We start from the raw sequence: 13,049 nt of genomic DNA, 5'->3' as shown, positions 1-13,049 counted from the left end.
CTGCAGGGGGATGGATGGATGAATGGAATGAACAAACCTATGGGAGCTTATTCACAGTAGTTCAAAGCCATCTCCATTTCATAGTTGGCAAATCGAAGGTGCACTCATCTTTCCTTCTTTCCTGTATAATTGTTCCATTTTATTGTATTAAATGTACAGATCCCCTGCTCCAAGGCAGGGGGATCAGGTCATGGTCACCATGATTGCACCCTTTTCTGGAGCTGCCCTGCAGTCAGTGTGACAACAACCCTTGAAACTTGGTAATTTGCAGCTATGCTGCTGGCTTGTAGATCCCGTTATTTATGAGCACCCCAAGATTTAATTAACCCTTTTTGCTTGTCCAGGTGCATCTGTCTGTCTTGTTAGACCCAGGGGGATATTTCCAAACTCACCTTAAAAAGATTCAAATCAAATTTCATGGTTGTTTTCTCAGTTTGAAAATATGTACCAGGTGCTGACAGCTGATGCCTTGGGCACAAAAGCCTGTGCAGAGCTATACTGGAATGAGTGCGAGGCAACTGTGAACAAGGATGGGATGGACATGTGCAAATGTGCATATTGACAAGACAGAAAATGTCTGAATGAACACAAGGCAGGCAGTGTGTTTCAGGTGGGTTTATGGAAGCTCACAACTGCTGGAGTCTGACACCTTGAGTAAAAGAAAGTCACTAAGGGGAAACTGATGATCTGGGTGCTAGTGCATTTACCAGCCTAGGAAGGAAGGGGAATTCAAGCAGAACTATATAAGGGAGCTGGTAACCAGACTGTGGAAAAACAGGATCATTGAATAAATGTTTCTTGAGATCTGCCCGCTGCACGATGGTGCTTTGTTAAGAGGAGGTCTTAAATGAAATCTACAGAAGATTAAATAGGGACTATCTCCTTTGGGAAAGCAGTATGTGTAGTGTGAATTATGGGCTATCCTGTGTCATTTTACATTGAGCACTGTCTTTCCACTGTTTCAGGACCTGTTATGTATTCCACTCTTTTCTTCATTGGAAGAACTCAGCATTAATACTTGTGTCAGTATTTTAGTATATTGCGGCCTGAGCAGTAAGCAGATGTAGTTTCGGTGAATCTTGGCAGTTGGTATCTTATTGCAAAATAAATTTAACTACTTCATTTGCTTTTCTTTCATTTTACATCTCAAAATATGATTACATTTTTCATGATTGCAATGAATTGAGTAGATTCAGTTTCAGGTCTGCACTTAATTTCTCCTTTGTTCATCCCTCAGCTGGTTTGCACATCTGCCTTTGAACTGTGAAACACATTTTGCCTTTCAGTTCAGAAGAGGACAACCTACTAGTGTATTAGTCCCTTAGTTTGGAGGGAGGGAGCTTTAATGACTAACTTCCATGCTTTAATTTTTATGTTGGCAGTAGCTGACCACTGCTGCTTTTTGCAGTCCTTAGAACGGCTCCTTTTTCACAGGTTCTTATAACTTAGGTCTGTTAAGGACCAGCTAGTCTAGGGGGTCCCCTGTTTTTGGTACACAGATCACAACAAAGAGGTGTATGAGCTCTCTGCATGTAGGTGGTCAGTGACTGCAGCTGCTGGTGCTAGTGCTCATGCCAATAGCAATAAATGAGCAAAGAAAGCTTGAGAAGGTCTTATCTAGCCTGACCTTCTGCACTTTTGGGTTGCATCCAGGGACTTCTGCAGTTGGCCAATAACTCATGTTACAAAATTATCTGGTTTAATTTTAAAAATTTAATGATTGAGACTCAATCCTGTGTTCTGTTAATTTGCTCTAGTAGTGCTGGTAGCAAATTAAAATGCAACTGGTTGAAATACTGACTACAGGAATATCTTACAGCTTCCTTAGCTAAGGAGAGTCTAGGCTGTACATTGCCTTCCACAGCACAGTCTCCTATCCTAATTTTTTTCAGCAGATTTTTCCATAATTATCACTTGTTCCTTTGTAGCAGAATGATACTTCTCTCACAAGCAGTATTTGCAGTTCCTGCATTTTTTTGCAAGAGCGTGACTCCTTGGTTCGAATTGCAGCTAATTCTTTCTTGTTCGGACTTTCATCTTTTCCCCTCCTCTTTCCACTTTTCACGTAATCTGATGATTTTATACAAATCCACACACAGAGGGGCAGATTTACTTGTAATGGAACCTCTCAGTTACTTCTTTTAATGGGCATGATTAAAAATCAATGCAATCTGAGTTTGCGCAATACTGTTAGTAAAATGCTTATGCTCAACTATAATCTGCCAGGTACAGCTAGAATGTACTTTAATAAGTCGTTTGCCTTTTAGAAAAGAAGAGACAAAAGAAGATGAAATCAACTAGTGACTGGAGGGAGAGAAGAAACGCCATTCAGCTTACCAACGAGTACACAGTAGAAACTCTGGTGGTGGCAGATGCTGATATGGTCCAATACCATGGTGCAGAGGCTGCCCAAAGATTCATCCTCACAGTTATGAATATGGTAAGTATGCACCTTACTCAAAAGAAGGAGCAAGAGCAAAGAGATCAAATGCAGGGTAGGTTAAAACTGGCTTCCTTGACAGCTGAATGGGATAACAGGTTTTGATTTGGCTGTGCTGAGTTTTTAAATACATGTAAACTAGGTCAGAAAACCCTTTTCCATGTTTAGGTCTGACCTGAAAGACAAAAGTACAGTGTGAATTTGGGAATACAGAGCTGAACCTCTCTGGCTATGTGAAAATCAGTCTGGCGACCTTGCCTCAGGTTCAGGCACTCTCTTTCAGGACAGTGCAACTTAGCTTCGTCAAGCCCAGTTTTAGCTTTGTCAAGCCCGGTGTCTCTGTTTCTGATACAAGACAACACTTTCCAGAGCCAGTAATGCAGGTGTTCTCTCTGTGTAAAGTGAAGTGTAAGCTGCTTCTCTGATTGCTTTCAGTTTCACCTGCTAGGTGGAATAAAAGACCTCCTATTGAATTTAAAATGTTCTCAGTTCAGCAAGGCAGGTGTGTTGCAGAGGCTTTCCTGAAAGGCAGCTTCCATTGCCTGGAAAATTTTGAAACCCTTGAGGTCTGAGGAAAGATTTTGGTTTTCTTGTGCCACATGCCCCTTCTCCCCCAGCTGTGTGATTCCCTGTGTTTGCTCAAGGACATCGCAATAAATAACTTTGAAACTAAAATTACAATTTTCCGGTTAGAAAATATTCCATAATTGTTCAGGAGTGGTGTTTTCTACTGTGTTTTCTATAGTGCTGCTGTTTATTGTGGGAAAGAGGATGCCAGAGTGGATAGAAGGTCTCATCTGACATGACATTTCTTGGGTTGCTGAAGATTTTGAGGGGACGTTTGTTTCATGAGAGTAGTTTAAAGCCTAGTTTTTAATAAGATTTCTCCCTGTGGGCCGTTGTTGTAGGAGAAGTGAAATCGTTATTGAAAACAGCAGAAAATCTGGCTTTTAGTCGGTTAGAGAAAAGTTTTTATCCCTGATTTTTACATAATGAAAGTAGCTGCCTCCCTTGCTGTAGAAAACACTGCAAGCTCAGCACCAAGCTGCTGGTCCGTACAAATTTCAGCTGATCTCATTCTCTTCCCCCCAGGACCTTGTCTGCTTTATGAAGCAGCAGTGTTAACACCTCTGAATAGTTGATGGAGTTGGGCCTTAGAAGCATCCTAGAGATTTTGCAGGGAATCTGACAGGAGTGGGGAGAGTCTTTTGAAACTGCAAGCTCATATGAAGTATGGGTGTTAAGGTGTTAGCTGTTCTGATAGTTTAAGCATTCAGTCTCGGGTGATAAGGGGCCACAAAGCCTCTCTCAGTGCGTGCTCGCTCACTCACTCGCTTGTTGGCAGCAGCAACAAAAAGACAATGGCTAAATTGGTTGTGGACACTGAAAAATCTGCTCAGAGACAGCAGGGGTCCTTCCAGAGGCACTTGCACAAGGAAGTCTTGGAGGAAGCTTGTATTCCTGTGCCCTTGCTATTGTAACATCCAGGAACAGTTCCTTCTCCTGGTTACTGCTCTGCTGTCATTTGTGAGCAGCAAATTGGCCTGGAAAAAATAACAATTCTTAATGGTAATTGACTGGTCATTCTTTCCCATGAAGAACTCAGTGATGGATGTGCAGTGCAGCAGAGCTCTTTAGGAGGTCTTGTGTTCCTTTAACAAGCGTTGGTGTGAGGCAGCCCTCCTAGAGTGAAATGCTTCACCGATTAAGCAGAGAATTAGTTTAACTATTTTTTTCCTTTGACAAGCTGCTTATCTCTGTCCGTCCCTTCCTCCATGTTTTATTTTGTCTTCTAGCATGCTGTGTGAATAGTCACTTAACAGGGCTTCATTGTCTCTCTGTATTTATTTGGATTGGTTCATAGGAAATGTCTTTTTTCAAAAAATCCATTCTTCTGACCAGCAGTTCAGGCTCTACTGAATTTCTTGCATTTAAGGATGTGTTTGCTGGAGGCACAGAAGCCTTAGTCTTCTCAAAACTATAGTCCCCCACCTTAAAATCTGCATACTTGCTTTGCAGTGAGCAGACAGAATGTAAGTTGCTCTGGACAGAGCTGCTTCTCAAGTCACTTTTTGATCTAGCACAACTGCACGTTCAGATGTACTGGATGTTTCAGGGCAGAGTCTCTTCCCTGTGTCAGGTGCCTGGGACCTCAAGAGGGGTGATGACGCTTTTTGTTTGCCCTGACAACCTGAGGGTCCTGCTCAGATCTGCTCTGCACTGTTTCTTCTGTGAGATAATAAGACTCTGCTGTTGCTGCCTGGCAGTTTTGCTGTGGCTAGGGTGGGGCATTATGGCTGCATGAGCTGTTAAAACATGTCTGATCTGTTTTGGTGATTCTAGCACAGAAGCATCAGTTCTTTTAGCGTAGCCATTAGTGTATCTCTGGGCTGTGTAGCTTTATCAGCCTGGAAAGATATTAGGGTTGAGTGCACTTATAGACCAAGTCCTAAACAAAAGATGACCATGAATACTGTTGTCTGTCCAGACTGAGGAGCACCGCAGAATGTCTGGGAAAGATCAGCTTGCCAGGTGTGAGTATGTGTGTTTGGGGAGGTGCTGATGAATGGGTTGGGTCACCTAAACCCATTTACTAAACAAATAATGAAGCTTAGTTTCCAGTGGATTTGGCTGATGGACTTTTAAGCTAGACTCTGATGCTGCAGTGTGAGCTCACCTCTTTATTAGACACTAGAGAATATACATGGGAGAGGAGTCTTGGCTGAGGAACACGTTTATCTGACATCTCATAAGGTGCAAAGTCCAGCTGAAATGCTTCCCACTGTTAAGTCATTGCTCCTGGGGGCTCACCCATGTTTCTGATGTCTGATAGGATTTGAATTTATGTTTCAGCTTTTCAGCCTTCAGAAGGACACTGGAAGAGGCTCTGTCCTCTGGCCACCTACATTGCCACATCAATAGGAACATAATATCTTTCAGGCCTCTGCCTCCTTGACAAAATTGGTTATGAATGGCCAGGCAGCTCAGAACATACTGGGAAATAATAGTAGGCAAACGCACAGGTGGTATCATTGCATAAATACAGCCTTTTTCTCAGGCTGTAAAACAAGGTGAAATTAAAGGAAATTGAAGAGAATTTTAGCATTCAATTTGCCTTAATGAAAGCAGCTCTTCACCCCAGCAAGAGAGGCTGAGAATAATTCAGAAAATACCTTTCAGGAGGAGAAATAGGATAGTTATGTGATTTAGGTAGGCCTGAATAGAATTCTTTGCTCTGCTACAGATGTCTGGTATTTCCTAAACCAGCCACGGTGAATCTTTGTGATTTAGTTTCTCATCCGTAAAATGGTGGTAACGGGAGTAGTGTGACCCTAACTCCTTCGGGAAACATCGGTGACATCTTTCGCTGGTGCGGGATCAGTTGTGCTCTTTGTGTCCATGCGAGCGAAGGCTTCCTGGCTGCTCAGGATCTCTGTTTCCTGCTTGCCTCAGAAGGACTTCTGCTGGCCTTCTGTGACTGTTCGTTGGGGGACAGGATTTGCCCCATATTAGGCTGTGCTTATTCAGCTATGCTGCAGGATGGCGGGCTGCCTCTAAAAGAAACCAGAATGTTAATTTTGGCATGGGTGCGTGCATTTAAGCAAATAGAACATTACTGGTCAGGGGTTTATTAACTTAACTCCTCTCTGTAAGCCATTACGTTTACTGTCAAACCACAAAACAAGCATTAAGAGGTCTTATTAATGCATTTTATATTTATAGATATTTTAAATAAAGTGATCTGCCTTAAAGTATTTAATATCTATTTATGTTACAAGAATTTCTGAAGGGAAAAAAGTCAGCATTACAAAATACTGTTCTATTGCTCCCTTGATAAATGAGAATCTTAGAAGAAAAAGAAAAAAAGCCTCATCTAGAATAACAGTGAAGACACAAAGCAAACCCCTTTTGCAATGCAGAAATACTAGGTACTGCTTCACCTAGCAAATACAGTATTTTTAATGATATTCTGCAGTTCTGACCATCCCCATGAAGAGCAAATAGATTCACATTAAAGTTACTTTTTATTCTGAATGTCATATTAGAGTTACAAACTCTTCTATTTAATAAACTAATATTTGAAGTTGTAAGAGAGCTTTTTCCAAGACCATGGAAGAATTTCCCTCTACGGTACTCTGTAAATGTATGAACAGGAACAAAAATGGCTCTAGGGCTTTGAGTTGTTATTATTATTATTATTATTAAGTTACCACCTCTAAAATGAAATACTTTCTTGATTTCTGGCAAGGTAATTGAGTCAGCATGATTCTCCCAAATGCGAGATTCCTGATGGCTTTGTGATGATGTTTAAAAAAAATAATAATAATAAGCTGATGTAGAAATTCTGTCAAATGCCACCATGTACCTCTGCAACTTTAGCAAGGCAATGAGTTTATGGGTGTGCTGGAAGCAAGGGCATGGACATGGAAAGATGTCAGCAGAATTGTAGAAGTACAAAGCCTGAGACTTCCCTGCAGGCCATTCTGAGAGAGGGTTACCAAGTCTGGAGTCAGTAGAAACAGCAGGGATTTGCTCTTTAGGGTTTCAGTAGAAAATACCATGTTTCAGCCTATTTTCTATGCCACATGAGCTCTTGTTCTCATGCTCAGGTGCTTAAATATCTGTGTTGATTTCTTTTTCCAGGTAAGGGTAAAATCTCTTGGTACTGAGCTTTTGCACAGTGCTGCAGTGTTTGCATTTCAGTTCTCCTCTTGTCTGCCCTCTGCATCCTTTGACGTGAGCACATCTCCCGTTTCCTGCCTTCACTCATACCCTCCTTCAGTAACACCTCTGACCTCCCCAAAGCAAAGTGCCCTTGTGGCAAATTGTGCTTATTTTGCTCACCCATTCTGCAGTCTGCTCCTGTCAACTCTGAGCGCTCATTGCGCTCCTTCCATCTGGAGGCAGCTTGGGTAGATGTTCTGTTTCTTATAAAGTCCTGTGTTACTCTTATGACATTTTATGGCTTCCTCTAAACTGAACTTCAGGCTTTTCTGCCTGCAACTAGGAGACGAGTGCATTGGCTTTCTCTTTTCATTTCCCCTGTCTTTCTGTGAGTCTGCTCACCGTAGCTGCCGTTTTGTGCTCGGTTCATGAGCATGTGCATGCTTCATCCTTAGGAACAACTTTTTCAGAGGAGTTTTATGCTTTTTTTCTCTTGTTTCATTTTCATTCAAGAGAAATCACCAGTAAGACAAAAAGGAGATTCTCTGTCCCTGTAGACAGGCAAACTGTAGTGGCTTGTACTGTGGCTGGTCTTCCCTCATGGCTTGTGCCTTCAGCTTCCTGGAGGAAGCACTGCGATTCCAATGATTCTGAAGCATATGATAATTGAGATATTAGACGCTTTGGAGAGTTCTGCCCACAGCCATCAGTGGTCATACTGGTCTTTTTAATGATGAGGTAGGACTGGCTTGAGCAACTACCTAAATACCAAGTTGCGAATGTTGTGTGACTGTGCAGAGCTTGCTTTGCAAACCAAGTCCCACTCAGGCTGGCCCTCTAAGCATTTAGGGACAGAGATGTCAGAACTTCCAGGACCACAACATAGTAATTTAAAAGCTGCTTTCTACCAGGAATCTATGGGTTTGAAAACCTAAAGGTTTTCTTTTTAATCTTAGTGCATTTTGGGGTTTTGGAATTAATGTTAATTGTAGCTTGGTTTTGAACTTACCTTTTTCTCAGAGAGAGCACAGCATGCAGGGGTAAGTTATTGTAGTGTATGTTAGTTCTCCTGCAGCTGTTGCTAAGCCGTGTGATTAGTGAGAAAGCTCTTTTGCAGCAGCAAGCAGTAACTTGAAGTTAGCAATCTCTCAAATGCCATTAAGAGGGAAAATTTTTTATGTAATTCTTTAGGAATAATACTGGTTTATTCTCTGAAGCCTTCTTTTACACTCTGCGGCTCACTTTTCGTTCTGGATTTCCCTTTTGAGAGCTTTCTTGAAGAAGCAGATAAAATCATTTTTATCACATATCCAGGCCTGTATTGATGGTTTTGCATCTCTGTGCTTTTGGGGGCTGGCACATAAAGGCTCAGGAGCTGCCACTGATAATCACTTCCCTTATCCTGATCTGGAATTTTCATGATGGGAGCAGGGATGTAAGGGAGAAGGGTATAAAACTTTGATCATTGCCTGCAGGTTTCTCTTTTCTCTTGAGCAGTCCCATGAGAAAGATTTATGTCAACTGTATCTTATGAAGAGCCATGGATGTGTTATTTTCCGTAATGTTTTATGGGGTAATTTGAAAGCTTGGCTTTAGGTGAATGTTAGAGATCCTGTAGCACTTTTCAAAACAGGTAAAAGACAACCTCAGTAACCTGACTAATGCTCCTGCTGGTCCAAATGCCATCTAGCAGCCAAGACACTGTGGAGGCTCTCCTTTGAGTGCAAGGCTTAAAAAAAGGGAAAAAAGGCAATTCACCCTCAGGGTTGGTGTTTTGAACTCTGAAATGCACACGTCTCCCTCCCACCCTCCGCCTGTAAAGGAAGCTCTTGGGAATTACAAAAATTAAACTGCTGCAGTTTAGTTCCTCTCTTAGCCCAATTCCTCAAATCTAGGCTGTGCTTTATGCATGCTGGGGCAGGTCTGGACAGCTCATGCCAAAACTGTATTTGCTCAGTCCCTTCCATGTCAAAGATATAAGGAGAAAGAAGGGCAGGAGGAATACAAACAGGAGGAGGAGAAAGATGGTCCAGGCTTGAAGCTTTTCTCTTTTCTCTGGGGCACTCTGTGCACTAAGGCTCTGGCAGGGAATGCAGATGAAGGAGAAAGATGTCAGTAATTGTCTTTATTCTTTCTTCTTGTTCTTCTGCAACCCCCCTTCCATTTTGCTGCCTGTTCTGTTCGACTCTTTACCATGTCTCTCTCTCTCTCTGTTGTGCCTTTGACAACTCCTCACAGAACTGAAGTCAAGAGAGCGCAGAAGTTCACCTTCAGAAGGACCACCAGAGCTCATGACTATGCTTCAGCCATATTTACAAGTTTTCACATCCCTTCCCTTCAGCCCAGTAACCAAGAACCTCTCTTGGTCTTCCGGACAAGCTGCTCTCTAAACTGTGGTGACAGCCTAAAACAGCGACCTTCTCATTTTGTTCCATGGTAGAGCTCAGCAAAGCATTAATTGGTTTCATGCAGCTGGCTCTTCTTGTTCCCAGCTGCCTAGTTTTATTAAAAGGTCCTAAAATACCTCAAATGTTCTTACTTTTCCCCCTGTTAAAAATGGTCACAGTAGCCTCAAGAGTGTGATGCAATTGCAGGGAGGGAGGTCCATAGTATTGCAAGAGGGAAGGGAGGTGTCTGTGAGTCAGTCTCTCTATTAATGCATGTTGTCCATGTAGCAGGAAAACTTGAGAACATCTGCACTAGGAAATCCCACTCCTCCTCCCCCGGTACCACTTATCTCAGCCATCTCGCTTGGTACTGTTAGCTCATGTTCTGATGATAGCTAGTTGGATGTGATGTCTAAACAGCTTTGACACTCCAAGTCTGTGGGTGATGGTTTCCTTGTAGGCTGGGTAAAGAGGGCAGAAGGCGATCATTGCCATGATGGAATCTGATTCCAAGCAGGGCATGACCTACCTTGGACGCAGACTGGTTTAACATTGGCTGCGTGCTGCCAAAATGGCTGTGAATCACCTACGCTGAACTCGTATTTCTTGGTCAGGTCATTTAGGGGCTGGTCTTGTTCTCACTGAGGTTCCTTCTAGCCTTAAACACTGTGGTTTGGGACAGTTTGGGTTTTCGTTTAAAAGGATAGCTATTTCCACAATTCTTAGCACAGGGCAAGATATTATACAAGCATGTAAATGTTAGTGCATCTGTGTTGCTGGTACCAGTGTGCCCCATGTCCAGTGACACAGTGATAAAAACCATTCATACTCCAAAGTCATGGCATCTCTTTGGTGCAGTTTGATGTACTAGAGAGGCTTGTAGGCAGCTGTAACTGAAGCAGGTGCAGGATGATAAACGTTGTTTTGACGTTGGTAGAAGAATATTGTAAAGATGTGGAGAAAGCTACAAGCCCCCTTTCACTTCCTGGAAAATTATTCTCCAGGGAGGTCTGCATTTTTGCTATTGGTATATGGTAGTTATTTCAAGGGTGGCTGCTGTTCTGTCATAAGGATCAAAAAGGAGGTGTAACTGGTAGCTTTTTATATCCATCCTGTACTCATTCGATTAATGGATGAGGGCTGTTCAGATGGTGATGTTTGCTTGTGCAGACCAATTTGCAGGCATGCTTTCAAGTCAGTTTTCTTTTTAATTTGCCCGCAGATCTTAGACCATTTTGAAAGACAGGTTTATTTGTGGGTGGGGGTGAATAGTTCTCACTTGAAGCTATGTAGACCTTTCTGCATAAGACTGCAAAGTGCTTTTTGCTGCCTGGAGAAAGAACAGAACAATAATTGAAGGCAGATGAAGCTGGAGATGTCTCCACTCTTCAGCTTGTTTCATAGCAGAAGATTGGCAGTTGCAAATGTGATATTTTGACAGTGTCCTATAGTTCTGGTGCTGCACCATCTTAAATCACAATGCTAATGTCTTTGGCTGAGCTTACAATCCCACTTGAGAAACGGTGCAGAGTTGCATGAAATAAAAATATTTGGGTTACTGATCTTCTGGCAACTGTACATGCATCTCTGAGGAAAAATTCTTGAAACTTCATTAAGAAATTTTTTACTTCAACATGTGGGTTCTAGCTATTGTACTTTCTAGCCTTTTGCTAGTAATAAATCATCTGCTTAAAAATATGGCCTTGTAGTTAAACTGGTAGGCACGGCCAGAATATGCACTGCCTCTGCCTACAGAACCGTGTCTGCAGAATTCAGCACACTCTCTATCCTTGACCATTAACAGAAGCACTTCTTGCCAATACACCTGGATTTGTGCTGCAGTGGTAATCAGCAACCTGTCATTATCGGAGTCTGGTAGTCCAACACAGTGGTGTCAGGCGAGTTACAGTCTGTTTATCTGTACGCACATTAAAGCACTGATTACGGTGCCTAAGAACCAGTTTGACTGCATTGAAGGAAATGTCTCCCTTTTAATCCAGTCAGACCACATGGACTGAAAAGTCTGCTGCAGACTCGGAGGCATTCAGGGTGGGGGATGGAAGCAGAGTTGGCTGGAGCAGAAATCTGATTAGAAGGGGTCTGTCTCTTCCCTAGGTGGCACTGTGTTTGAATGCTTTAGCTGTACTGAAGTCGAGCAGTCACTTGCACCAGCCAGGCTTTGTTAGGAGAGGGACAGAGGCTATTGTTCCTGCTAGGCAGTGCAAACTACCCTGCATCTGGAGCTCCTTTGGGCTCCATTTAAGAAAATAAGCAAACAAAGCTTGGATAAGCAAGCAAAGTAAAGCCCCTTTTGCATGCCTAGTGTCTTTTTGGATTAGTATCCCATTATCGCTGCTGCCAGCAGGGTTCTGCTCTTCTGAAACCACTGATGGATGTGAATACAGTCAAAGTTATCCTCGGGTGAGGGAGCACAAGAGAAGAGAAAAGGAAAGAGAGCTGACAATCTTCAAAATGCTGAACCTTAGCAAATGCTGAATTCCTCAGCAACTGGTTCTCTCCATGCAAATTTTGCCAATGAAAACTCTACCTTTTGAAGTCAGTGGCATTTGGGTCTCTCTGTGATAGGTCTGGAGGCAAGCAGCTTGTTTGCTCTAATGGAAAGACAACCATCATCCATTCAGTTTAATGATAAGGACAAAAATACTGCGTATTCATAAATGGGTAGAAACTTTATGGATCCTCAGAGCTAGCGGTAAGCTAGACAAATCAAGGGGATCCATCACAAGATCCTGGCAAATGTTTCTTGGTCCCCGAAGTGGTATGTGAGAGATTGACTCGATCAACATGGTGTCCCATCAGCCCTCTCAGCTGAGTGTCCAGATCTGCATTTACAGATAGATCAACTGTCAGAGCCCTTCCCTGCAAGTGTCAGGTTTATCCCCCCAAGTCTGGAGTGAGAGACCTTAACTACTCCACCAACGTACACCTGAGCTAAGTAAATAGTACCAGCACTTGTATGCATTTGTATAYTAGCTGCAGAGAAGATAAATGACTTTCTGTGCTTATACCGAAGGCCAGTGGGTCAAATACTGAGTAGTGTCTGTCTTGCTATCTGTGCCTGGATTAAAGGAAGCATTTAAGTGTATGCTTAAATCCAACCCCAAACACTAAAGTGCTTAAGAACATTCTTAAACTGAGCACGTTCTTGAGTATTTGCACAAATAGGAAAAATACCAAAATTTGAAAATATAATAGCGGAAATATGTTCATGTCTTGAGTTCGTTGTAGGAGGAGAAGTGAGCTGACCTGCATTGTTGTATTTTTTCCTAGCCTCTGTGATATTTCTAACCAAATGAGATGTGGGTAATGAATACAGCTTATCTGGGGCCAAATCCTGCTGCCGTTAATCAAGAGTCTTTCTTCAGTGGTTTTGATTTATTTTTTTTTGTCTGAATAAGAAATGCAGTATTCATCCCAAAGTTTTTATARGGTATTTTAAACCTTTCTAATATCAACCTCTCTCTCATCTTTTTTCATATGGTTTAGTCAAAGCTGTTGTATGCAGTGAAATGGGTGGAATARAATTCTGGCACCAA

General features: G+C 42.3%; 1 protein-coding gene across 1 annotated transcript in view; it reads left to right on the top strand.

Moving 5' to 3' along the window:
* The window catches only part of ADAMTS17 (ADAM metallopeptidase with thrombospondin type 1 motif 17), a 198,293-nt gene that overhangs the window by 23,918 nt on the left and 161,326 nt on the right, over positions 1-13,049 (top strand). The window contains exon 4 of the mRNA XM_026073287.1: positions 2,268-2,440. Within this exon, the coding sequence (XP_025929072.1) occupies positions 2,268-2,440 (173 nt within the window). The remainder of the gene's footprint in view (positions 1-2,267; positions 2,441-13,049) is intronic.

This window comes from Apteryx rowi, unplaced genomic scaffold (genome assembly GCF_003343035.1).
Source record: "Apteryx rowi isolate R43461 unplaced genomic scaffold, aptRow1 scaffold_11, whole genome shotgun sequence".
Classification (NCBI taxonomy): Eukaryota; Metazoa; Chordata; class Aves; order Apterygiformes; family Apterygidae; genus Apteryx; species Apteryx rowi.
The sequence above is the reverse complement of the archived record's forward strand: the minus strand, read 5'-3'. Positions and strand labels throughout refer to the sequence as shown.